Source organism: Haliaeetus albicilla, chromosome 4, assembly GCF_947461875.1.
Source record: "Haliaeetus albicilla chromosome 4, bHalAlb1.1, whole genome shotgun sequence".
In the NCBI taxonomy this organism is placed as follows: Eukaryota; Metazoa; Chordata; class Aves; order Accipitriformes; family Accipitridae; genus Haliaeetus; species Haliaeetus albicilla.
This window is the reverse complement of record NC_091486.1, coordinates 49,082,852-49,110,314: the sequence shown is the minus strand read 5'-3', so window position 1 is coordinate 49,110,314 and position 27,463 is coordinate 49,082,852. Positions and strand designations below refer to the sequence as shown.

General features: G+C 53.6%; 1 protein-coding gene across 10 annotated transcripts in view; it reads right to left on the bottom strand.

Annotated features, from left to right (window-relative positions):
• Positions 1-27,463, bottom strand: part of CASZ1 (castor zinc finger 1) — a 212,326-nt gene that overhangs the window by 74,619 nt on the left and 110,244 nt on the right. For 4 of the 10 annotated variants that reach the window (XM_069782505.1, XM_069782513.1, XM_069782506.1 and 1 more), the window contains exon 1: positions 23,199-23,346. The exons of 5 other annotated variants lie outside the window; for them this stretch is intronic. In XM_069782505.1, coding sequence (XP_069638606.1) covers positions 23,199-23,247 — 49 coding nt within the window. In that variant the 5' untranslated portion in view covers positions 23,248-23,346. Of the gene's footprint in view, positions 1-23,198; positions 23,347-27,463 lie in introns of those variants that run through there. One more of the 10 variants, XM_069782507.1, reaches the window with a different exon arrangement.

Below are 27,463 nucleotides of genomic sequence, written 5' to 3'. Positions count from 1 at the left end.
CCAGTCACTCAGCTCACTGTCTCGGAGACAGACTGGTGGGCTGCAGACACCCAACAGCCAGAGCATCAGGTCTGAGCCACCAAGATGCTCTGCAACCACACAGACCGTGGCAGGGATGAATCATCTGCTCCTTCTGAAGCAGCTTAATCAACTTCCCTGCATGTGGATCCTCGCAGCAAGGTCCAGCCTGATCCGTCTATGTATTAATGATCCCCTAGCATGTAAAGCCCAGAGATTTTCCTTGGCACCAGTGGCCAGCGCTTGCCCTGCACTCTCTCTGCCAGGTGCTGGGTGCTCAGGTCTAAGAAAGGCTGCAGAATCCCTTGGGATTGAGAGTCATTACATAAACAATACAATAGGATCACGGGCTGTAATTGTAAAAGCGCCTGAGGTCTTGGCACTGAAGACTGCCTCAGCAAAGGCCTCTAAATGGAGACCCAAACAAAACAAACAAAAGCCCCAACTCTGTCAGCACTTAATGAACAATAATAAATAATAAATAATAACCCTAAGAGCCAACCTAGCAAGACAGATGTGAGGCACCAGGGCAGCTCTGAGGAAAGGCTGACCCTACAGCAGTTGCCCTCCCTCCCCAGTTTCCAGTACATTGAGCTCAGGTCACCGGGTACTTGTAGGATTAGGTCCAGAGGGGGGAACCTGGATCTCTGTCAAGAGTGTGCACCCCCCAGTAAGATGTGTGAGAGCTGCAGCCTTTGTATGTCCCTGGATCAGGACCTTCACCTGCTAAGTGAGCACACACGTACACCAAGTCATGCCTAGCTCTTCTTACTGCAGGATCTCTCTTTAAGTGCTAAAGGCAAAAAGAAGCAGATGGAGCTGAGCAAGGGAATCCAGATAGGTGCAAGTCCAGAGAAGCCTCTCCCCAGCATCATTATAGTCTTGACTCAGAGTTCCCTACCTGTGCTGTGCAAGCTGAGCTGCCGACAGGACACCAGGAGACCTGCTTGGCAGGGACACGGGCTGAAACAAAGGGCCTAATTTAAGTATTTTTATAACTCGGTACTTGTGACAGTGGGTTTAGCAGTTGCCAGCCATCTGGAATAAAGAATTACAGCCACCTCCCCTAATCCTATATTGCCTAAACCCTAAAGCTGGTTATGGTGCAAGGATGAGGCAGCAGGCTGGGAGGAGGCAGTGATGGAAAGGTGGGGGTGGAGAAGGGACCACAGGAAAATTCTCAAACTTATTTCTTTTTTCCTGCAAGGTGCTGGGTGGTCCCAGATGTGTCAGAAGTATTTCTGCTAGGAATCAAGAGAAGACAGAATGAAGAAAAAGGGGAGAGAAGGGAGACAAGGAGTCCTCCATGACCACACAGTCGCATACACCACACTCACACACACGCTCTCACACACACACACAGAGGCTTACTGGTCCGCGCAGGGCTGTCAGGTAAATTAGATCTGAAAGCTGACAATTTCTGACCATATTTCCTTGATTATTTCAAACAAATGCACACCAGCCGCTGTAAGGAGATTAAAGTGACATAAACGTCCCGAGTGGGAGGAGGGAGGGCAGAGAATTCAGGTCACCCCCATCCGTCCCCCATTTGACAGCCGCTATATCGCTATCCAATCCAATAAAAAAATCCCCCCCTTTTGCTTTAATTAATTTTACAGCTAGCTTGCTTAATTACTTTCAATCAAAATCCTCCTGCCATCGCAAAATTAGAGATGGTTGAGCTCCATTAGCCTAAATTCTTCATTTCCATATAGAAAGAGGCTCCCTCGGCAAAGCCAAGAGGGCTCCCTCCTATTCAAGCTGCCATCGGACAGATGCCTGTCCCTCTGTCTGTCTCCAGTTCCTTGGGAGAAGGGGGAGAAGGCTACAGTCTTGTTCCCACCATTCTCTTTCATAAAGCATCTCCTTGAGAGCCCTGGACATGGGAGGCCTCTCTGCTCACAGCAAAGACTGCAAGAGGCAAGAAGGACAGCCTGCCCTCATGGCCTTCCTATGGCCGCGCTGGAATGAGCATTTCCGCGGCTGCACGAAGGAGCTGGGATGGCAGACAGCCTCCTTTCTGCTCAGCTTTCTGCTGTGGCTGCTAGCACTGGGGACAGGATCTGGAAGGGACACCTCTCCCGTGAGGGCTGGACCCAGCGCTGCCACCGTCATCCCACACAGGCATGCGGGCATCACTAACTCGAGCTGGTCTCTGCCGGACACATGGAAAGGACATCGAGGGGACACAGGGGCAGATCATTTTACATCTGCCTGTTGTGGGGTTTGGTACCTTCCTTCAGAGCATCTGGCACTAGCTGCTGTCAGAAACATGACACTGTGGACCACGGAGCTGTGACATTCCTGTAGCTCCTGTAGGCATCATTAGCACCTCCCTCCTGCAAACACAAATCATGAACTGTCCCATTTTGGGCTGATCTGAGAGCAGTCCCAACTGGTCTCATGTCCATGAAAAACCTCCTCCGAAGTGCAGGGAGTGGCAGCAATAAAGCCATACAGAGCTGGGAAGGAGACAAGAACCCCAAGCGGGTGGAGAGGACGGGTGCAGGAGGAAACCCTGGAAGGAGCTGGGCACGCTGGGAGCGGAGGAGGAAAACTAGCTCCTCTCAGAGGACTGTGGGAACTGAAAAGAATTACCCAGACCGCTCCAGTGGCTCACACTGCAGCATGGTTTCCTCCCATTTTCTCCAATTTTCTATGGTCTCCTCCTTTTCCATCTCCCCACACTATGTGCAGAGCAATAGTCTTAATGGGGTTTTACGTATGCTCAGCACTCCATGTAGGTACTGAGCCCTGGGAACCGATTCAGTCATTTAACCTGGCTGGTAGAGCTTGGCCCCTGCTCCCTCCTCCCACCACCTGCCCAGGCCACATGCACACCCAACCTGGGGCTGCAGGAAGGTCACACCAGCACCCCGGTCTCCGCACCTTCCCACCCTTTGGAAAGCTCAAGGGGATTCATAAGCACAAGAAGCCCAGCTACCCCCCGACTCCAGGGAGGACAGGTCAAACCCTTGCTTCTTTAGAACAAAATGAAGAAGAGACAAACACAGACCTATTTTGTTTATAAGCTTAAAACTGAATCCAATGGCGCATCTACCTGGGGATTTTAGATTAAATGGTTTAAGAAACTCAAATAGGCTTTTTAATCCGGTCAAATAAAAAGAGCCCCAAAGAAGCAAAGAATTCACCCTGCCGAGCCTCACGCCTGTGAAGACAGCCAGGCAAGAACGGCTTTCTTACTCTCTGCAACTCCTCCCCATCCTGGCATGGGACATAATGTATTTGCCAAAATCTGGAAGCTTAGGATACACCCTGTTCAGGACTCATGCAGACTTCACTTTCCCATGGACGACCCACTTCTATCATGCTGCACAACACTTTCTTCATCCTTTCTGTGTTCTCTTCTGCTGTTCATCTGGGCCCTTCCCCCTAATACCTGGCAGGCCGTGCGAGCACCGTGCCAACCCTGGTTACATCACCAGCGCCAGCCAAAAGCAATCCAAGAGAAGGCACCAAAACTCCTAATCCCCATTCAACACACACGTTTATGCAGTGTCTTTCATACAGACTACCTCCATGAATGCTTCTCAAGAGATGGGTGAGAAGACGAGGCACTTGAGCAGCCGTATGCTTGCGAGATGCGGAAGGGAGACCAACAGGGTCTGCCAAGGGAAGCTCCTGCAGAGAGCGGCAGCCGGACAAGCTAAGCTCCGACGGATGGAGACCAACGCTACACGGACTTGGGGAGTTTGATGAACACCTGGAGCTGAATCCTGACAAAGAGCAGGAAGCAAAGAGGCTCTTTTCTCTGCTGGATGACCACTTCTCCAGGACTTCCAGCCTCCTACCTCCTCCCAGTATCACATCTCACCAACTTTCCAACAGAAACTGTCCCCTATCCCCCACCCTGCTGTTCTACTCCGGAAACGCTCAGAACCAGCCTTCCCCTGCACATGCTCTGCAATAAAATTCCCGACTTGTGTCTCGCCTGCTCCAATGCTCAGAGCAGCTGGGACAATAGAACAGAGAGGCCCTAAATCCACCAGACTCACCCTAAATAGCAATGGCCCATAATTTCGCCTGACATTCAGGAGCTTGTTATTCTTTCCCCTCGTCGCCTGGCTGGAGCTGTTCAGACCCATCAGTGTTATTCTATGCATTAAACGGGAAAAAAAACAACTCAACAACAACCCAGAGAGTTTTCAAGCCTGTCCAGTGAGGGCTGAAGGGGCAGCATCCCTAGCTGTGCTGGCGGTGGGAGAACAGGAGGAATCAACGCCTCAAAGCCAGACTCATCCCCTCTACAGGGGAACACCAACGAGTGGGTCCTGCTGAGACCCCCAGCAGAAACACACACTTACCCTCTTCTCTGCTTCCTCCCTTAACAAGGGAGCTGCAATCTCTCCCAGCCCTTCCAGCCTCCCACCTGTTCACCGGGAAGGCTGCTGTACACTTCTCCCCACCACCCTGGAGTGGGGAGCTTTAACCACAACAGTTTGGGGTTTGGGTTTTGGTTTTTTTTCCAGGCTGGCTCCAGCTGATTAAGGACCTGCAACAGGATGTAGGGATTACAGCAAAACCTGGCTCCGGATCAGCTGGGGCACAGAGCCAAACGAGAGAGTGAGGATTGCCCCCAGCCTGGCTGCCAAACCAGCACTCGTCCTGTTGGGAGGCTGTGAGGGCTGGAGCTCTCCGCTGGAACAAGGCCCCTGCCCTCGCTGGCTCTGCTGGGGAATGGCCTGAAGCCCACACTGACAAACGTGCCCACATGAAGGGCAGGGTTGTGAGGACAAGGGATCTGTGGCTTACAGGGCTTGCTGGAGAGAGGAAAATCCCTTACGGCCTCGCTCTTCACGCCTTCACCCCGGGCAAAACAGAGGCGTGAGGGGGCAGGCGCATCCCCACCTCCCGTCTTGAGCAGCAGGAGCAGCCCAAGTTGGAGATGCCCCGTGATTCCCCCATCCCTCTGCCAGGGTCTGCACCACGTGGAGCTTCTAGCGGGTATCCTGGAATAACACATGGCAAAATACTCTGTGCTGAGTTTTTAATCCAGGAAGAAGTGATCAGGGAAGGCAATAATCTCAGTTGGCACACAGAGCACAGCAGGATCTTGCTTCTGGGGAGGCATCAAGAGCAGAATTAGCTTCAAGGAGACTCTGGGGCTTTTTTTTCTTCTGCTAACACTGATCGCTGCCTAGACCAGCAGCAGCAGCAGCCCCCAGCATCTTTCTAAAGTGCCTGTCACTGCAATATCCAACCGCTGTTGTCCCCTGGGGGACATCCCCCCACGCTTGGGTTTTCCAAGTCCCTCTTGGACGGAAGCAAGAGGGCCAGTAGCAGTGAGAGTAGCCCTCCTGCTCTGACCTGAAGCTGTTAGCCTCAAGTCCTGTTTTAATCAGGTCTGGCAGAGCTGCTGCCTCGTTTCCCAGCCTGCCACCTCAGAGGGATAATTTACCAGCACTTTCTCGGAGAGCTCTGTGGAAGCACTTTGCAGAGCCTGCGTTTGCCTCTCCTCCATGGCCAAATCCTGCAAGCTTCGTACTGGCACGTCTCCCTCTCCTAGTGACCCCCAGGCTCTGTCTGAGTAAAGGAGATCATGAAGATGCCAGGATTTGGTTCTCTTTTCCAAGTGCTCCCTGGCAAGACCCGGCAGTAAGAGGGGGAAGCTGCTCAGAGCAGCAGGAGGGGGTGGAAATCTGTCTGGCAGCAGCAGCGCGGAGACTTCTTAGTGCTGCCCACCAGACTCATCGTAGCAGAGAAACTCTGGAGTCAGCTCCTGCCGGCCTGGGGCTGCGGGGGGAAGGCAGGAGTTGATATTGCAGGCAGAGGCCACTGGGATACCATTGAAAGCTGCTAAATATGACCAGGTTAGCACTTTAGTCTTTAATGGCAGGTCACCATTAATAAACCCAGGGCCCCAGGGTGCAATACGGAGCCTCCCTCCCCCCCTCCCCGAAATACTCATTTCATTAACTTCACTGTGCGCGGCGCTCGGCACCTGTCAGAGATTCGGCAGCCAGGAGGGTTGGCAAGGGTTAAGGACATCTTACAGCAGAGCTAACCACTCTCTCCAGACACGAAGGAGCAGGGAAAGCTGCCTGCACAGCACCCTTCTCCTTCCCACTGCTCCCCTCTGCCTCCAGTTCCCCCAGTTCATGCTGGAGACTAGCCCACAGGTTTTGGACCCACACAGACGGGGCACCTTAGGAAGCCTCGTGAGTGGGGAAGAAGCACTGTCCCAGGCCCACAGCCAACGGGCTGAGCGCTGGCGAAGGACAGCCAGAAACGTGGCCCCTAACCCCGACTCTGGCACTGACTCCCTCTCTGGCCTTCAGGAAGTCACTTCACGTCACCGTGCCTTGCTTTCCCCATCTGCAGAAAGACGACAGCAGCACTGATGGCCACAGCAGGGAAGAAGGGCAGAGGGGAGTTACTTTGGATCCAGGTAGGGAAGAAGCCCTTGTTAAATAAAAAGGCTGTGCAAACAATCAAGGCCAAATCCTGCTCTCGGGGATGCTGGAATGACCCACAGGATTGCCTCAGTATACAAAAGGGTGAACTTGGCCATTGCAAAAGGTAAGCGGCAGAGAGGGGCCGGTGGAGCCAGTGTAGGGGAAGGGACCACTCCGGCTCCGCACATGCCATGCGCTCCCGCAGAGGCCTCCAGTCCTGGTGGCTGCAGCACGGAGGACAGGGAAGGACAAGGTGAGAGGAAAGCATAAGGACAGGGCTTTGCTCCACCTGCTTCCACTGTGATGCTGGCCGTTTCCTGGAGGGATGGTGCGAGGGGAGGAGGGACGAATGGATGTCCCAGCTGCCAAAAATCCCATACCAAGTCTCTATTGATCTGCCCTACTTGGCAACTCAAGCTGCAGCCACTGTCTGTGGTGCTGGATCAATAAGACCTGGGCGGACAGGGAGGGGTCTTTAGGGGGAAGTATTTTGATTTTTAGAGCAACTGCAGAGTCAAGGAAGAGAAAATACTGGGACTGAAGCTGCAGTTTAGTTTGGACTCATTTCAAATACCTGCTGAGCCCTTTACACTGGGGCCCCAGTGACCTCCTGCACATGGGAGCTGCCCCAGCCTCTGTCCTCGCTGTCCACCCACGAGAGCCTCTCGCCTGCCCTGGATGCTCTCAGCACAGATGTGCCAGCTACAGTGATGGGCTGGTAAGCCACCGACGCACAGCACAAGACAGTGTGTGCATGGTAATTCTCCAGGAGCTCCCCACAGATCCTCCCCAGGGACCTGGGGAGAGGCAGAGACTCCCACAGCCAGATGAGGACTCGCTGTGCAGCTAAAAGAGCCTCTGAAGATGCCTCTCAAGTCCCCAAGCGGCACTTCGCGATGGCTTTTGCAGTGTGACTGGCACTGGAGCCAGCCAGATGGGGAAGGTTCAGACCCTGGTGCTGATAGCCAGGCTGATTCGGCAGAGAAGACAGGCTCTGACGGGCCAGCCCACGCAATTTCCATCCTGCCGAGTGGAAAGCATCACGCATTGCCCCCTGGACTCTCCATGAAGGAGATCACAGCCTGGTAAGATACAGTGAGCCAAGCAGGTCACGCACAGGGGAGCAGATGACCGCCACCGAACCCTTCTATCTTTCTGTGCCTGGAGACCACTTTCTTCTGTTCAGATCGTGTAGCCAGGCCATTACTACTGAGCCCTGGAGACCAGGTGACCTGCTGATATGGAGGAGAGCTCTGTGTTTGAATGCTCTGGTCACCCCGGCATTTTGTTCATTTTGTGTCCATAACCACATCAGGAGAAGGCAGCCGAGGCAGATGAGGAAAGTTTTTTTCTAATACAGAGGGCTGCCGGGTAGGGCCAACTCCGGTGGCAGAAGTGCCCCGTTCCTAAAGCCAAGAGCCAGCAGCAGCCTGTCGGCTCCAATTAGAGCTGGCTGCAAGGGGGACGGTGCATTGGGTGTCACCTCCAAATGCCCTTTGGATAGATATGGAGAGAGAGAGAGAGAGGGAGAATCTGCAGTTGTTCCAACGTTTCTTGCTCAGCAGAACAACTGTTGCAGTCCTTTTAGTACAAACCCAGCAACTGTTCCCAAAAGCGCAGCCTCCTCAGCTCCTGTCCTTAAAAAAAACCCCAACAACCAATCTCCAAAATGCCGGCTTCTGAGTCAGGGCAAAAATGTTATTAACAAAAACATCACTCAGGGGTGGGACACCTGCTCCCTGACAAGCAACTGGCCTGGCTGCCCATGGTTAGCGTATTACATCAGGCCCCAAAAAGAGAAAGGAAAGGGAGGGAGAAGGGGAGAGAGTGGAAAAGAACAGACAGAGGGAGGATGACAGCAGAAGGGAGTAACAAAGACAAAGAAGAGCAAGAGAGGGGAAGCACAGAAAGAAAAGAGCAAGTGCGAGCGCATGTGAGAGACGGTGCAGGAGAGAGCGAGAGCGTGTGGGGGAGAGCAGAAAAGTGTGCGGGAAGTGGTGGTGTGTGTGCAATAAAGTGTGGGAGTGCGTATGTGTGAGAAAGACTGCAAGCATGTATGCATATGGCAGAGACCGGAGTTAAGAGGAAGAAGAGAAGAGTAAGGAAGGGGGAATGACGCCACGAAAAGCAAAAAAGCTTGGAAAAGTGTAACAAGAAAATAGGGAGGAAGAGAGGAACAGAAGAAAAAGTGAAGGCCATCAAACAAATGAGTCTGGTAAAGCAAGGGAGCCAAGATAAGGGCAAGGAGGGAGGTATGGGAAGAGGAGGCAGAGGGCACGTGGGACGGGGCAGAGCCAGGGTGAGGGTCAGGAAGAGAGAAGAGAGGGAAAGGGAGAAGGGGACAGAAGAGAAAAAAAGAATAAAAGAAATAAACAGGGGGGAGGGAGAGAAAGATGTCTATTAAAAACCTCAGTGCATAACACAAAATGTCAGGGTTTATAGCTTCATTCTTGGCATTGCTGGTACTGAGAACCCCACACAGAAATGTCACTGCTTGTCATGTTTAATCACCTGCTATTTGTTAACACCTTCGCTGCAAGGAGTCTGCCCCTCACCCCTTGCAGGCTTTCCTTTCGGAGAATAAACTGTGAAAACACGCCTCTGCCTTTCAGTTCTCTTTGGACAGTTTCAGTTGAACCCAGGGCCAGACAGGGGAGGCCGAGTAGGGCAGGCACATGGGGCAGAGCAGTTTGCTTTCCAGATGGGGCTTTCAGCACAGGGTAGGGCTCTTGCAGGCTGCAGAGGGCCCTGGCCGAGCAGGTTAGTGACAGGCACCGTAGCCGGGGAGGTAGAGGATGTGCATACACGAGAATGGGATAGAGGATGCTCCTGGGAGTGCAGGAAAATGCTAGGAGCAGCGGGGAGCAGGTGAGTAAGGCAAGTTTGGGGGCAGAATGACTTCAGGGCAGAGAAGGGAGACAGGAGTGAGAGGGGAAGGTTCAGCTCAGCAAATGAACACGCGTGGCTAAATCAAGGTGCACGGGGTAGTGAGCACGAGGGCAGGGAGGAGTGGGGTACCAGGCCCTTCCTCCTGCTGCATACGCCCCCTGCGCTCCCATCCCACTCACGTCCTGTACTGAACACATAGAAATGAAATCCCTGAAATCCATGCAAGTCTGGAATTCTCCAATCTGTTTGCTTGAACAGCAACTGTCACATAAAAGCAAACATCCAAAGCTATTAAACGTACAGTTACAGTTCCTTGCCCTGGCATCTGCACTGGTGACTTTGCTCTAGTTCCTCCCGAAGCCTTGGACTAACGTTTTTTATTTATGCCGGTTTTCCCCTGTGTCAGGCACCCGTGTCCCCACTGCCTGCACTTCCCACCCAGCTGCATACTGTCTGTCTGACATCACATTGCACTGCTATAGAAATTATTTTGAGGTCATCACTAGACAAGACTTTTCCCTACTATTTCACACACTCCAACTGGAAAGAAATCAAAAAAAGCTCTCCTCCATACAGCAGGGCTCTCCCATACGAGCAATGAAAATCTAATTCTACAATTTTCAGGCTTACAGAAAGAAATAAATCATCACCCCCACCTAAATGAAGAAAAATTTAAAGATGTGTATGCAAAGATCATTAGTGCAGCTATTTTGTTTTAACCGAAGAATGGTAATCAGCACTGTTTCAACACAAATGAGGGCTCAGCTTCAGCACAGTCCTTGCCCCATACTCTGAAATGCTTATGTCAGTGTGCAGCGTTTTTGAAGTGCTGATGCCAGTGAAGTTAGACTTCCCCTCTCGAAAATGAAGAGAATTTGGGGAGCCGAAGAAATGACAATACGATGAGCTGTAAGGGGATCCTAAATATATCCAAACTTTTTTTCATGCATTCAAACAAAAAACTAGCAGAAGCCATCAGCTGCCTGGAGACCAGCGCAAGGATTTCTGCTCCAGCCCCCCATGACTGCTGGGTGCCGGCTCCCTGTGTGCCCAAACCCGTCCTGCGACTCACGGAAACGGGCAGCAGAGAGCTGACGGCTGCAGCTGCAGGACTGAGGGGCTTCCCGGTGCTGGTGTCATCAAGATACTAAGGACATGCTAGAGGAACATCCCATAAAGAAAAAATACAAACCTGCAGAAACTCAGTGCCAATCTCTCTCCAATCCCTACAATATAATTTTAAAATCCAGTTCAGATCATCCAGGACTAGGCATGCAACTGAAGTACAAACCTTCAAGTCCAAACCAGGCAGTTCTGGAAACCTAAACTCCAGAGTGCATCTGGACTTCACATCTTTGTCTCCAGTAGTGACAGCAGCGTGTTTCTACCCAAACTTTCTTATGCATCTTCCTCACAACAGTGTTTTCAGTCTTTTCCGACTGCGATTCTCGCTAGTTTCCAAAAGCAAAGATCTACATCTCAATCTCGCACACCAGAGGGACCCTATGGGTGGTGGGGAAACCTGCACTGCTGCTCCTTACTGCCCATGTACTGAGGACAGGGGCTTTTGCTCTGTCCGGCAGCGTTCCCAGACACCCACAGCCCCCCAAAAACTCCACAAATAAATTCAGGCTCAGTTTTCAAACCAGAGAACAACCAGGCTGTGACACGCGAGTCCAGCCGTTGATCGCTGCCTCCCGCCTGGGGAGGGCAGGCAGAGGCTCAGCCCAGAACCTGGGGACAGTTGTTTCTGCCTCTGCCCCGAAGGACCAGCACGAGGTCCAGGAGCCACCCCAAGTCCTATTCTGGGAACGGGAACAGTACACAGAAAGGCCTCCCGCTGGCCCTTCGCCAAGGATAAAACTCACCCTTCTGAACACAGCCAAGATGATCTAAAGTGACTACTGACTTTTGTTGCCCAACTTGAGTCACCTTAAATGGGCCTATTTTTCAAAGTGTCAGTGCTTAGCACAACCGAGAATCGGGCCTCTTTAAGATGTCTAACACTACATGTCCAATCACCGCTTTAACAAGAAAGACCAATATTTCTCTCCTGTGTGACTTCTTCCAGTCTGGCCAGGCCTTTTATCTTTTTTTCCTCTCCCCTCCCTTCTCCTTTTTCTTTTCTTTTTCAGCTTTTTATGAATTTCTCTCAGCTTTCCTCCCTCTCCCCCCCTCAAGGTCACGCGGCTCATTTCCACGTTGAATATTTACTCGGCAAGCCAGGTCCTTTCACAGGCACTCACCACAAATATGCTTTCTGATAAAGTCTGGAGAAAAGAAACTATAAAACCCAAAACAATGTCAGAAATAAATTTTTAAAATCCCAACAAGGCAAAGTGGAGCTCTAATGGGGTAGAATATTTCAACAGAGAAAACAAGCAGGTAAAACATTCTTGGAGTTAGTTTACTGCATTTCCATGATTATTTTCTTGCTCTCTTTTCCTGTTTGCTTTTCTGAATATTTTTCTTCTGCCGTTAGGCCTGTCCCATCTATGTGAGGGAGACTTATATTTAACCTCTTCATCCACAGTGAAACTGACCCTCATTCAAAGGCCAGAACTGTCCAGCCCGTGGGCACCTGCTCCTTTACGCCAGCGACCTTGCCGCTCAAACCCATCCGGAGCAGGGGAGTTTTCAGCTACGCGGTTTGCTCATTTTTCCTAAGCCCATTACTTATAAGCAGCTTGCATAAAGCATCAGGGTTTGTACCTACCCTGGGTAATACATAGCACAACATGGCGTAGCCAGAGATCACACAAAGGAAGGTCAAACCCCACTCCCCACTCTCAGGAATGGATGGGGCCCTTCACATCAGTATGGCAAGAGGGAGTGGGTCCTGGAAAATCGTTTTCATACTTAATTACCAAGTCAGCTCACAGACCAATCTTACAGACTGTCTGAAACGAAGAGCAGCTTCACAAAGTCTATATTCTCCAGCCCAGGGCAGGTCTCCAGAGAGCCCAGCCTTCCTCACTGCTCTGAGATGTGGCAATTTTGATAAACCTCCAACTCCAAAGAAACAGAATTTGGCCGACACAGCGTGACTTTGAAAATCCAAGCCTCAGGCTTGCAGGGTCCAAGGAAGTTTTAAAATTATTTCTTAGTGACATCATTTCAATCTCCATTCGACCATCAGAGACAGCTACTGGCCCTCACATGAAAGACAGGTATTAAAAATGTCAATTCACTCGCTAACATCTCTTCATCTGAGATCCAGTGCTGCTTGGCCTCCATGGCCACTGGGAAATGATAAGGAAAAGTAACTCTGCTGGCTTTTGTAGTCAGGTCATGGTTTTATGCCCAAGCGAACATCTAGCATGCAATTTCCCAAGGGAGACAGGCCACAATCTCCATGCTGACAAAGTCAGGTTTGGGATAACAAGCATATAGTAACAAAAGGCTCCCACCTACCAAGACCCCTGAGGAACACTGCCTGGAGGAAAGTGAGCTGCTCTGAAAGCAACCCCCTTCTTTTTCTTGAGACAGCAGCGCTCTTTGCCTTCTCCTCGCTCTAGAGGAGTTGCTTTAGGTTGCTTAACGTTGCTACTTTCCTTTTATCAGCCCACAATGCGAAAACAGAAATCTGGGGATTCCTCCTAGCAGGATAGAGGTAATTCAGAGCTGTGCTGCCTGCCCTCCACAGCTCTCCCTTGATTTCTAGCTACGGCCATAAGGCATCCCCCACTGCTCCCAGGTGAACAGCTCCCCCCCCCTCCCCACCCCACAGTCTCCTGCCAGCAGCCCACGTGCTGCCACGGAGCAGAGACCTAACCATCCTGTTTCCATGGAGCCTGACCTTCTCCTGGAGGTTGCAGCAATACGCCCTTCCGTAAACAGACACTTATTCTACCTAGGAAAGCCTCAAACCACTGTCATGATACTCTAGGTTGTGTTGGTTTAGGTAGGTAGCTGTAAATACATTAGCGTAGTATTCTGAACAGTTCGTTCCACTCTGGGAACTGTGCAGAAGCACAACTCCGCAGAGCCGCACTCCTCAGCGTATCAGTGCAGCTGACGTTGGTAACAGCAGGTACCTTGACAAGTACCATGGTAGAGCTATTGCAATGGCAAATGTTTGGGTCCACCAGCATGGCAGTAACTAAACAGAAACAGCAAGTTACAAGTTTTGCCAGGCAGTCACAGCCCTGAAATCAAATAGAGTTGCAAAAATACTCTGATTTCAAATGCTTTTGGCCACTTGCAACTCTGGGTTAGCAGCACAGTGAGGGGGAGAGCAGCACGCTGACGGCAGTGATGCTGTCCTGCGTGGCAGCACACTCCAAGGGAGTGGAGTAGGATGCTGTAGGATGCCGTGTTGGCAGCCAGGCCCCTGCAGAGGTTGGGAACTGAGCCGGGTGTTACCACACTGTGCGCAGGATCCCTGCGACCCTTCTGTCTCCCTGGCACGGCCCGTCTCGTCTCACTGAGTGCTGCTCGCCCTCCCTCCCTCCCAATGCGCACATGGCTTTAATGTTTTTATTACCTGTTTGACTCGCTGCCTTATTGCTTCTCCTCTTAATGGGGCTGTAACCGTGGAAACGAGGAATAAACGGCCACCAGAAAATGAGATGATTAAACAGGTCACCCTGGCAAAACAAACTCTGTGTTCACACAGCCCAGGCTGTGTATGCGGTTTCTGTCCAGGGAAACGCGGGGCTGGGTGGGAGAGGGCAAGAGGGCTGTGCCAGGCTCCTGGAAGGAGCCCACCACCGAGAGATGCCTCCTCAGAGGACAGTGGTCTTTGCCCAAGAGGGATGATGCTGTGCACCTCCCAGGACAGACATGCAGACAAAGTCAAGGTTTGCTCAGGGAAGATGGAAGATAGCGAGGACAAGACACATCCATGTAACTGGGGAAAAAATAGCAACTATGATGAATATAAATAGGCTGGACTGAAAACAAAACACAAGTCGGAGACAAGTTGATGTCCTCTGTCGTCCCCGTCTCTGGCATTGCCCACGCCTGCCTTGCGGCAGCTCCCAAGGGCACTGTAGAGACCCTTCTGTCCGTACTTCTCCAGGCTCATGGAGCACAGCTCCACCGCTCTCCTCATCCCCCCTAATGGGCTAACAGCCAAGCTGCACTGGTGCTGGCAAAGGTGGGGCACCATCCGGCCAAGCACAGCCACGACCACAGGCAAGGTAGGATGTCACGGACCATATACCTGGCTTTCTGAGGTCTCAGGAGAAAGGGCATCTGCAGCCGCTGCACTCCTGTGCAGGAGCTGGGGCTCCTTCTCCAAAGCCACGTGCCTGGGAGGAAGGGGACAGCAGCATGGACCCCTGTCCCCCGCAGAGGGGACCTGCCGGGCTCAGGGACTCACCTCCAGCACAGATGTATTCTAACTTCTTTCTTGGGGTGGTGCAGACACGGCCCTCACCTCATTGGCAACAGTCACACAAATTCAACTCCCAGCCTTGGTGGTGAGCCAGAGTGTACTAAAATCAGCCCTGACAGATCAGTTTGGAACGAGAGCTCAGCTCAGCCTCAACACACACAGGGGCTTACCGTGAAAGCCAGGAGGGTATGACCACAGCCCCGGGCTGGTGTCCAGGCCTGAGCAGGACACCTCCACCACAGTCCACACCAGCAAGACAAGAAGGCAGGGGGGTCTGTGCGTCTCCGTGCCCTGCTGGGTGCTAGCATCTGAATATGAGATCCCTCTCTCAGTCAAGCTGAGAAGTAATGTAATCACTTTCAGACCAAAATGTTGTTGAAAACAAAAATAAAACCCCAAAATAAGCACACCGCAATCAAAAAAGCACAATCACAAACCATCATTCAAAGTAGTGAGGATCCTGCCAGAATCACCATCCTGTCCCAACCTGTCCAAACCCAGACTCATTGGGTGCTGGCAGTCTGGGAAGAGCAGACTTACTCCACCAAGAGCAACAAATTCAGAAGAAGAAATTGGAATGGCAAAGCTTGGCGAGGTGGAGATGAGAGACAACTGCTTGAAGCACACAGGCGAGTAGTTGTGCTTTCTTTCAAAAAAAACAGCAGGTGGTTTATGAAAAGGGCCCTATTCTTTAGAGTAATTTGAGCCATATTTCATTGTTTGATAGAAAAATCCTAATATTCATGACCTCCTTTAACTGGAAAAAGTTTGCTCATCTGAATATCAGCCCACAGACAAATGGGCAAATGAAAAATAAAGAGCATGAGATAATGAAAGGGGGGGGGGGGGAAGGAAAGGAAGACCAGGACAGAATCAAAGGCAGCATGGGAAGTCCAGGAGGGTGACAAAAAGTGACGGGTCTGTGGGAATAAGGAAAGGAAGGAGGACACAAAGGAAAGCTATTTAGCAAGAAAAAATAGTGCAGCATAGAAAAAGGATGAGAAAAGCAAGAGTGAATGACTGAAAACACAGCAAGAGTGAGCGCAAAGGAGCTTTCTCTGAAATTTTCCAAGTGCACGGATCAACCTTGCAAAACTGTGATTCTTGTCCTACTGAGCTTCTGTTAAAAAAATTCATATGCAATCGAGAAGAAAAATCAGACCCTCTCTCCCCAGCCTCTGTTCCCTCACCCTCTTCCAATCCAGTCCTCCTCTGCTAACATCTGCTGCCTGCCTTCGGGACATGCAGATGGTAATTACTCCAGGAGCAGCTTCCTCTCCTTTCCCTGCTTGCAGAGGGCCACTTGGAAGAGAGCTTCAAGCCATGGAAAGATACCACACACACCTCCACACCACGTGGCTGGGAGAGGGGGATGTGGGAGCCAGGGCCGTGCCCAGAGAACTTCATAGCACAGGGGGTGGAAGGTGGATGAAAAGATGAAGATGTTTGTCTACAAAACATGCCAACAAAACATCCCTCTGGCCTGTGAGAAGGGAGGCCTGGGGAGAAGTTGGCTTGACATGTGGAACTGCTCATGCTCCTCCAGATAGGGGAAGGGGTGCTGGAGGAGAGTTGTGGTGGGGAAGTGCAGGCAGCGAGGAGGAGGAGGGCTGCCCTGGGCGAGCCGGCTCAGGGAGTGGATTCATACAGGCATGGTGCTGGCAAACACCATGCGGAGAGGTGGAGCTGCTTTAATGAGAAGATGCTTCTATGACTCAGGCCTCAAAGGGATTGGGACTTTATTATTTTATTTTTCCATAATAAATTATGCCTTGGGATGCCAGGTCCCGCCGGGTTTTTCTGGAAATACCAGACAAAAGCTGGTATTGCTACCTGGCTTTTGACAGTTTCCCATGTATGGAAGCTAAAAGTTCCTGGTTCTTCCTCTGCTCTGCCCTGGCCCAGCCAGTCTTGGGAGAGGGGCTGACACCATGGCACCATTACAACAGAAAAGCCCAGCTGGAGCTCTGTACCTCCCTGCCAAGGTCCCGGAGAGCCCCCGTGGTGGGTCCACAACAACTCACCCCGGACCCATGGGTGCTCGCAGCCTGTGGCACTGCAGCTGCCGGGACGTCGAGGGTGCCATGGGTCAGGCGGGTGCAGGAGCTCCTGGGAAGCGGGAGCGGGCTCAGCTCTCCCACACCCCAGCCACCACACCCCGGCTGGAGGGAGGAGCGCTCCTGCCCGACCCCCGCACCCATCCATGGACAGCAGCCAGGCCTCATTCACTTATCTCCATCACTGAAGCGCCCAGCCCTGGCTCTGGGCTGCACAGGGGAGTATGATTATGCCCACTTTATAGATTAGGAGTTATTCATCCCACACCAAATCCTCAGACTCTGCCATGTCTCACAGACCTGTTCTGGAGCTCTCTTTGTTAGATTTAGGCTGAACTTGGCCCTAGTTCAGCTCAGAAACTCGCATTACAAAAATCCCCTGTACAACTGCCTGCCTGCCTGCGGCTGCGGACCAAGCCTGCTGCCAAGGCCATCGTTCCCCCCGGGCAGCAGGAACGGTGGGGGACGCACCGCAGCAGCGGTGAGAACACAGGGACACCTAATGCACAGGGCACAGACCATACTGATCTTCTCTTGCTGCTAAGAAAGATCCATTCATCGCCATGATGACGCAAGCGCACAGAACCGGAGTGCAGAGGAAGGCGCTATCTTGAGAGAGCCACTCGGAGAACACAAAGTTCAGCACAACAACAACACAGGGCATGCGAGTGTCCGGGAGCATGGAGGTGGGCGAGTGTCTGGGGCAGATGTGCATGTGGAGGACAGGGTGACGGGGACGTGGGTGTTGGGTGTGGGGAACACCTCCAGAAATGCTCCAGCGGAGCGTGGTGTTTTTAATGATTTCACAAGAGGCTCTGCTAAAATGTCACCTCTCCAAAGCAAAACATGTCCATGAATCATCATTTCACACCCCAAAACCAGGAATGGGTGGCAAAATTCTCTAGTGAGGCACCAAATCCTCAGGGGATTGCCATAAAGTGCACCCAGTGACTCTGGTCTTCCCATCCTTTTGCCTTGTATCTCCTTCTCTCCACCCCTTGCTCTCTCTTGCCAACCTACACGGGTTGTTCAGCTTTTATTCTGAGCACGAAACTGCCTTAGGACTGGAAGCTTTAAGCAGTTTCCCAGCCTCCAGAAATTTTCTGGTTGTGTTTCTCCACGGCAGAGCAAACAATTGCTTCGGTACCTGGCCACCACACCTAACTCCCAAACGCAATGAGAACTCAGAATTCTTTGGGAAATTTAAACAAGAACATATTTTTACACGAGTGAAGTGCATGTTTTTGGTTCACTGTAACTATTTGTTCTCAAAAAGGCTTGACAAACTGTTTTATTTTCTGGAATCACCACATGAACAAAGATGGAAAGTCTCTTGAGAAAGAGGGGAGGAGGCTGGTGCCAGGTTAATGCACCGGGAAGACAAGTTAACAGCTGGACTCAGCCACTGAGAGCTGTATGGATGGGCAACAAGGGGGGGTCTACAGTTTGGGGGAGGGAAAAGCATCATCATCCCTCTCCAAAACACACTTTGCTCCGCAGACGAAGCCTGTGCTTATGTGGAACGGCAGCCCAGCGCCGCACTTGCGATCGGTATTACTGTCTGCCTAACCAGCAAGCTCCTCCCAGGGACCGGGAGCCCACCAGCCAAAGCTGCACAAAAGAGAGGGGGAAGCCCCAGGGTACCGATCCCAGCCACTGGCCCTGCTCTGTGTCCCATCTGTCAGTCCAACGATGGTCCCCATCTGGAGTAGCTCTGCGTAGCCCCTTCAGTACTCACTTGTGGCCAGAGTCTGGGCTTTGCCCATCCAGGGACTGTTCTGTCACCCTGCCAGGTTCACCCTCCTGCAACACCATCGTGACCTGGCCTGGCCCTTGACTCACCCATGCCCCTCCAGTGGCTAAGGAGCACTGTGCACCCCCTCTACGTCCTCAACCAGGCTGCAGTCACCCCGGGGCAGCTCCCCAGCCTCGACTGGCGTTTCAGCCTGTAAGATCACTGGTCAAGCAGGAATGGGGATTAGAAGCTAGCAAGTTTTTCTTTTGGTACTGATGACTGCCTCCGTCTCCCCTGCAAGCCGTGGGAGAGGAAACAGGGAGCAACAAGGTCCTGGTCCAAGGGGCTCTCAATCCTCAAAATGGATTTTACCTGTCTCTGAAAGCTGCCTCCATCTCTCACCCCCATTGCTTTCTCCCTAGGGAAATCAGTCTAAAAGGGGCTAATGGAACAATGTCCCTCTCTCTCCCCCCTCTCATTTTCTCTCTTTTTTTTTTTATTAGCATTTGTGGAATTTATTCCCAAACTCTCCTAATCTTTCGTACACAACCATTTGATTTGCATAACCCAGCCCCCTCTCATAAAAACTGGCTGCTAGTTTAATTAAAAAATGTAAATTTGCTGTCATCTCGGGGCCTGGTGAATTAGGACGACATCGGCATTTTTTATTGCTGAAGACGTCCAAATTGATCCAGTCCACATTGAACCGGAGGGGAGGAGACGGTGCCGCGTGGGACTTTTGGCTGTAGGTTCTGCCCCTCTCCTGCTTCCAGCCAAGCCTCCTCTGCCCCCTCTTTGCTTTGCAAAGTGCAGCTGAGGACGAGGACATTGGTTCTCCCAAACCCCAGCTGGATCGGCCAGCATGGCCTCTGCGATGTCAGCACTTCTGGGAGCTGAGCCCTGGGTGGCACCTGAGCTCTCCAAACCCTGGGAACGGCCGCGTCTTCAAACCCTGGGAGGGAGGGAAGGAGCCCAGGTAGAGGTGGGAGATGCAGCATAAGCAACGGTTGTCTTCACCTCCCACAGGACTTTTCACTACTTTCCAGATTACTTTCAACCAACTTTTCAGAGGGAAACCTAAATTGTAGGCTACACAGCAGCCTAGGGGTATGATTTGATGTCAGAGGGAGAGTCAGAGTGGCCACAAAGGCTCTCGCTGTGAGGGCAGCCAAGCGCTCTGGCAGCATGAGAAGTGGGACAGACGAGGCTGCATGGGCAAAAGCCCTGAAATAAATTCCAAGCTCAGACAGTCCTTTCCAATAGCGGCAAGGAGGACTCAGAGTGGAAGCATAAATAGTCCAGGAAAACAGAAAGAGAAACTGATGATACGGAAGCTACGTATAAAATATTTGATCCCTTCCAGCTGAGGTATCTGTATCATTTACAGCCGGTTTTAGTATATGTTGCCTCTCCCCCTCTCGGACACTGTGTTTCACAGCAGAAGGATGCAGTACCTGCACATATTAGCAGACCCCACTCTGTTGGTAGCAGACCTGGTTTAGAAGGAACAGGACCTAGCAGACAGGGTGCAGGTTATTAACTCGGGGATCAATTGTCTGGTCTTTCCATGAGTTATCACTCTATAGCGCCAAACCAGTAGAAACACTCCTACAGACTTCAACTGGCTTTGAAGCACGCTCTTCAAGTAATAGCTGGGCCTTGCTTAACACCGTAGTGAGAAGGTTAATCCCTGCCTGGGTAAACCCTTCTCCCAAGGAAGAGTCTTCAGTAGGTACGCTTAAGCACTTGAATGCTTTCCACCCAACAAGCATCTCACAGGACTAATGGAAAGTGACCTGAACACCCAAACAAACTGCCTGTGAACCTTCTGCAGACCATGAGCTCAGCGCAGGAATGATACCAACCTTGACTGAGCCAACGTCTCTCCAAAAAGCTGTACTGTCATAAAAAATAAAAAAGAAGAGTTGGCACCAGTCCAGAGGAGGTGTTCCTATCCACTGGGTGTTTCAAACAACAGCAGTGATTTGACAAAACAAAGACACAAAATGACCCCTTGAGTGGAAAATTAGGTGTTTCTCCACCCTTTTACCATAGTTTTCTTGGTCCCCATTCTGAGATCAGTTCCTGTAATCTCATACCAAGTATAATTAGGCTGGGGAACAGTTTCCCAAAGGAAGTGACAGGTGCCCAGTCACTCAAGATATTTACAACCAGACTTGCAGAAAGTCACATGTAGGGAACATCTTGCCACGATCCTGGGCGGATAGACTCAGTCCACGAATTCTTTCCAGCCCTTAACCACTACGGATGCTTCTGGCCCTAGAAGGTCCATGCAAGGACTGACTGAGCTGAGAAAGCCCTCGGCAAGAGCAGACTGTCAGACCCCACATACCGAGTCCCTCTGGGAAAGAAACCCCTCTGGACTTGCCTCTGCCAGCTGGCAGCTCGTGTGAGCAGCCCTCGGGCACTGCCTCTGGGGAGCCACAGCCTGAGGGCTTGGAGAGAATTCAAGAGGCAGCGACTGATGGAGATAAGCTGGCCCAAGTAGATAAGGGCTAGAGGTGGTGATTATGGGGCAGGTCTTTGCTCCAAGATCATGACAAGACGGGTTCACCCACACACAGACCGTAATGCTGACTTAAACAGATCTCCCAGATCCTCATTTCCATGGCTTACTGCGGCCCCGGGTTCCCACACCGGAGCACCGAAACCCACGTGTTACCTGGGCGCAGCGGCAGAAAAGGCCGAGCACCCACGACACTTCCGTGAAGAAGCAGGGTCCCTTTTGGGGGGAAGGTGTTGGCTTCGCGGTCCCTTTTTGGGTGGGCTGGGCAGGGGCGGGGGCCAGGCGCGGGGGCCCATTGGCCAGCGGGCAGGGCTCCAGCCGGCAGAGGGCACTGCCTCCCCGGGCAGGGGCACGGCCCTGCCTGCCTCGGGGCCAAGCCCGGCCCGGAACACCCGGGCAGCTGCCTGCAGATCCCATCTCTGTGCTGCCACAGCTCCTGGAGATGGAGATCAGGGGTAAATCACTGTTTATTACTCTTTAAAGCATTTGCCCTCCTGCAGTTTCACCACATCCTTAACTCCTGGGCTGCCCACGCAGCCTCCCAGCTCCTTGATCTAGAAGGGAGGCAGCCACACGCCCACGGCTGGACCCGACCAGAGCCGGCGCGTCGCGCTCGCGGGTGGAAGCAGTTCCCGAGCCGCTCGGTTCCTGATATCGATGATAGAAATAAATAAATAAATGACGACAAAATCATCCTCTTAATCAAAATATCAGAGTACATAGTTCAGGCCCAGTCAATCATCAACCAGTTTATTACCATCTTACTCCTTATTAAAAAAAGCAACACACACACACACGTACACATACGCTCTGGCGTAATTACACCTGGACCGTGGCGGATCGCCAGTGCAGGCCTGTTTGGCCCATTGCTGCCATTTAGTTTTTAAATGGGAGAGAATGGTTTACACCATTTTGGCGGTGCAGGTATGGCTGTGTTAGCAGGTACAGGGCCAAAGTAGTGGGACCAGGTCCCAAGGAGGGAGGCCCACTTTGTGAAATCTAAACGAGACCCTGCCCCAGACCGGCCAAGGGCTGGAAAACCCACCAGCGTATGAGCCCCTGAGCCCCTGGCCGCAATCACGCCCCAGCCTGATGGAGCCCCGGCTGCCACCACACCCAGCTGAGCCCACGCACCAGCCCAGCCACCACCAGGCCAGACCCTGCTCCCCGTCCTGATACCTGATCAAAAACCAGTGGAGGTGCCACAAAAAGCTACAACCAAAAACACACCCAGCCCCAATACTGGGGCCTGTAATCTAAAACCAAAACATTGCCCCAGCCTGGCCACCATTCCTCCTCCCTGCAAGATGTGAAGGGGTGGGGGAGGTCTCATATACCTCACATGGAAGGACAAAAACAAACCCATCCCAGATATGCCCAGGTTGGAAAAAAAAAAAATACTCATTAAATGTAATAAGCAGCCTCTTCATCTGACACTGCCTTGTCCCAAATAAATTAAATTCCTTTTCATTTAGACAGCACAGGAACCTGACAAGCAACCTTTACCAACGAGACGCCAGGGCTCAGAAGGGGAAAGAAATGAAAGAGAAAACAACCCACACAACTTACAACAAATATAAACGCAGAATCATTTCAAAACCCCCATAAACTTCCCCTCCGCATCCTCTCCCGGCCAGCCCGCGCCTCGCCCCGCCGCCCGCCCGCCGCCCCAGCCCGGCCCGGCCCGCGGGGGCCGCCGCGCTGCCGGGAAGGACCCGGCGGAGCGGAGCCCCCGGCTCACCTCGCCGCCCGCCTCCGCGGGGCCGGGGAGAGCGGGGCCGGAGCGGCGGCAGGAGAGGAAGCCAACTTCCGTAAAACAAGTGAAAGAAAAGTGAAAGAGGCTGCGAGCCCCCGGCAGCACCTGGTGCCGCCCCCGCGCCCCGCTCGGCCCGGCCCGGGAGCCCCTTTGCGCCGCCCCGCACCCGCGCACCCGCCGCGGCGCCGGGAAAAGTTTCGGTGCGGCGGCGGCGGCCCCGGGCCCCGGGTCCCGGGAGAAACTGCCCGCAGCGCCCGGCCCCGCGGCGGCGGAGGGGGACGAGACGCGCGGCGGGGGGGGCGGGGGGGGGGGGGCGGCCGGGGCAAGGGAGCGCTCCGCACCGCTCCGCTCGGCGCGGGGGGCACCGGCACCGGCGGCCGCACCGGCACCGACCGGGGGCTCCGCCGAGCGGCGGGCGGGGGGCTGGGGGCAGGAAAAGGACAATTGTGCTGTACTTACCATAGTCGGAGAGACGAAAGCCGAATTCACTTAAATAATCAACTTTCATAATACTTAATTAATACCTAATTGCAGCTGATTGCTCCCGAATAACAAGTTGTTTAAAGCACTGATGTCATTGCCGTGCCGGTCCTCCCCGAGTCACTTTGGCAGGGGGGCCGGGGGCGGGCGCCGGCCGCCGCGGGGGGCGGTGACTGGCAGCCGGCGGACACGCCTCCGCGCCGGGCCCGCCGCCGGGGGCAGGTGCGGGGCCGGGGCCGGGGCCGGGGCCGCAGCCGCAGCGGACTGGGCCGGGCCGGGCCGGGCCGGGGAGCAGCGGCGGCGGCGGGGGTCACCTCGGGCGGCCCCGGCCCGGCCCGGCCTCGCAGCGCGGCCCCGGCGCACCCGGCGGCGGCGACGGCCCCGGCCCCGGCCCCGGTCCGGCCGGGGAAGCCCCGCGCTCGGGGCGCGCTGGCGCGCAGGGCCGCGGGCTGCCCGCCGGGACCGGCCCGACCGAGGCGGCCGCGGTGTCCCGCTCCCATCACCGCCGGCTGCCGGGGCCGCTGCCGCCACCAGCCCCGCGGCCGCGGGAGAGGGCGGGCGGCGCTGGCCCCGCCGGCGTGGAGCGCGGGACCCACGCGTGACCGCGGGAGCCCCGCAGCAGGCGGGGACGGAGCCGCGGGCGCGGGGCAAACCGCGGGGGGCGGGCGAGCCGCGCCGGTGCCTCGGGGAGCGGGACCGGCAGGACCCTCGGGCAGGGGCAGGGGTAGGGGTAGAGGCAGGGCGGGCTGCCTCGGGCACAGCCGTCCCACGCGTGTCCGGGCTCGGCCTTGCGGTACGGGCCATGACACCAAGGAAGGCTGGAGCCCGCGGGGTACCCGCCGCCGGTGGCGGCCCGGCAGCACCGGGTGCCTGGGCCCGGGGTGGCCGGTGTCACAATCCTGGACGTTAAAGCATCTTGCCCAACGGCCCACAGGAAGCCAGCGCTGCTCTGCCGCGGGAGCGCTTGGCCCACAGGAGGGGTGGTTTTTCTTTTGCAGCGAATTTCCTCATTTTTTGTTGCTTTATTTTTCTAAGTAGCAAAGAATGCAAGGGAGGTTCTAAGAGGCGTGTTGGGTAAACACAGATATAAGCCTCTTTCTTTAAAACAAACGAGCAGATTATTTACCTGATTAAATAGGTATTTTGAGCAGGTTGTAGGCTGTTTTTGTGAACATACCACGTTTGGCTCCGTGGATTTTGGCAGAGCAGGGCTCCTCACCAGGGCTGGGGAGCAGTCCGTCAACTCACCAGCTCTTAAATCCTTTTTATAAGCAGAACTTAATGTGCTTTTCAAAGGAGGCCAGCATCATTACTCCACTGCATGGATGGGGAAACTGAGGCACTAGCGAGGGAAGTGACTCGCCAAAAGTGGCTGGACAGGTTAGTCACAGGGCTGGAAGCAGCCCAGGTCTGTTTGGCTCCACACACCAGGACATGCTGCACCCAGAGAGTGTCCCGAGCCCAGAGATCCGACACTGCAACTGCAACTCATCATCTCAGCGAGCGCCACATTTGCATGTGTAAAAACGTACAGGCAGCACAACGGGCCAGAGGGCAGGGAGAAGGAAGAGGAGAGGGGGAGTCATTTGTGAAAACCACAAGTATTCCGGCTTCTCCTGGAAAAAAATCTAAACAAAGTCTAGTGAAACGGAGCCACCCGGGGACCCTCCGGGCCAGGAAGCAGGGTGGGGACAGTAGTGTCAGGCAGGAGGCAAGCATGCCCTGCCCGGGGTGCTGCCCAGCCACCAAGCACCGGGAGCCCAGCCAAGCACCGCTCCTGAGCTGAGCCCTTGCACAGGGCTCACCTTCCCACCTGCTACAGTTAAGCTACTGCTTTAAGAGAGATGGGCAAAACATTATCAGCATCGCCCCGACTTCCCCTGCTGGTTTCTAACCATGTCATCGGCTCCGACCAGCACTGTCACCCAGTGCTGCCTTTAAAATCCTGCCTGTCTGCATTTCACTCGGCCCCAACCGAGACACCAGCCCAGCCAACATCACCCACAATCCTCGTCAGAGCCTGCCCTGGTCCTTACACCCGAGCCAGACGCTACAGCACCTGCCAGGGAATATCCTACCCTGGGAAACAATGGACAGCGCCAGAAATGTTTGTGCTGGTTCATCTCCGGCTTTATAATAGCTCAGTTTGGACCCAAAGCTTTCTTCTGGGTGTGAGGTTGCCGACAGTGCCCGTAAGTTCACTGCACCTCGCATCACCCACGTTTCTCCATTTGCACTTCTCCTATGGACTTAATATTCAAGCTGTGGGAGTTCTGCTCACACCGCTGTTCCCTAAGAGAGTGGCCCCAGCTGTACCTCCAACTCTTTACGAAGGGGAACACACACTATAACACGGATGTGTCACTGCACATACACAGCCACACAGAACATACCTGTTCTTCTACATGCACTGAGCTGAGCACGTTCACACATCAGTATACAAATGTTCCCCACCCCTCCCATCTCAGCACGCACACGCAATATGCATATGCACTCCGACAAAGAAAATGATACTCTGTGCTCACTCACATTCAAATACACACATAACCATACACCATGACACACATGAACCCACACACACAACCTAAACACAGCCGGAGGATCCCCTCCGCAGACTTCCCACTGTCCCTCCCACTCCTCCTTGCAGGAACAACTTGCCAAGGTGTTTTTTCAGGTGAAGTCCACGCCCTGCAGCTGACGCAACGGCAAGGCCTGATTTCCTATCTCAGCGATCTCTAGTCACAGAATCAAGTTTTATTTCCCCATACTCCCTCCTTTGCCTCTTACCCAAGAAAAGTTTGATCTTTCCTCTCTCAGAGGCTGTGGAACTTTCTGCTCTTTTGGGGACCCCTGTGCCCCCCGTTAGGGCAGCATCTCCCTTCTTCCCCCATCCCTCCAAGGTACGGATCCCCTCCAAGGAAAAGCTGCCCCTGACAGTGCCCTGGCATGAAGTGGCTTCCAGACCCCCCCGGTCCCCAGGAGGACTCGAGGGAAGGCAGCACCCCTCATCCCGCTCTGAACCGCGCCGCTGTGCCACCACGAGAGCTGCCTTGTCCGCTCCAGCTGTGGCTGCCCTTTCGCGGCAGGTGAAGAGATCTCTCTGTGTCCCTTCCCACCCTCCCAGGGGCATCAGGAGCTCTCAGTAATTAATGTTTGCCAGGTGCTCAGAGATCCTCAGATGAAAAGTGCAATGGGAGGGGGAAGAATGATTAATTTATTATTATTATTACAGTTTAATGCTTTCCCCGCAGACAGTGTGCCAGGGCTGAGCAGGGGGTGAGTCACGCTGATATGTGGGACATCCCCCTTTTTGTGTCTCTTCTACCTTTGTTTTTTATGCTTAGCCCATTTTCTTGGCAGTTTCTCCCTCCTTAGCTGGAGCTGACCCCGGGGCCTGGGGCCGTGCTCTGGATTCATGTGGGCTCAGGGCGCTGGCTCTCAGATTGCAGGTTGGAGATCTGGCAGTGCTGTGCTCCTCCTCCTGCTCCTGCTTGGGGAGTCTATTAGGCAAATGCTCTTGCCCTATTTCTGTAATTTTGTTTGATTTCTGTTTCGTCAAGGGAGGCGCCCGGAGGCCTCGGGGCCTGGGCGGCAGGAGCAGACAATCCGTGCTTTCTTTCCCTTTCCTTCTCTTTCGCTCCTTCCTTCTCAATTCAGTTTCAATCACATTATTGGCACATGGCGCCCAGAAAGCATTGCCAAAGCGGCTGTGCCGAGTCTCAGTGTGCTGGGTGGGGCTCTGCCGAGATCGCTTCTGCCATTTACTATTCCTTGGCGTTACTCAAACAGTTTGACACCAGCTCCCCACCATGTGGCTACTGCTCTTCCAGACACTCCACAGCTTCCAGCATCTGCTGGAAGCCAAATGCTGCTCATCTCTTGACCACTGCCCAGAGGGGAATGAGTGTAGCAGGAGCGGGCCATACAGCAGTGAACGTACACTGTGTGTCCTCGTGTTCCACAGGGGCCCAGAAGACTCGGGGGGAAGGAGTGGCAGGGGTTTGAATGCACTAACAATTAGTTACAATTTACTACAGCGATTAAAGGTGCAGCCTGGGGATTTCAGGGCGAGGAGGCAAGGGGATAGTCCTACCCAGGCATTGCATCCAACAGGGAAGGTACCTGGCACTGAAGAGCAGGCGCTCTGCCTGCAAAACCAGCAAATGCCACCCTGAACCAGCCCAGAGCTGCTCCCATGAAGCTTCCGAGCCCCAGCTCGGCACACCAGGCACTGGGATGGCCTC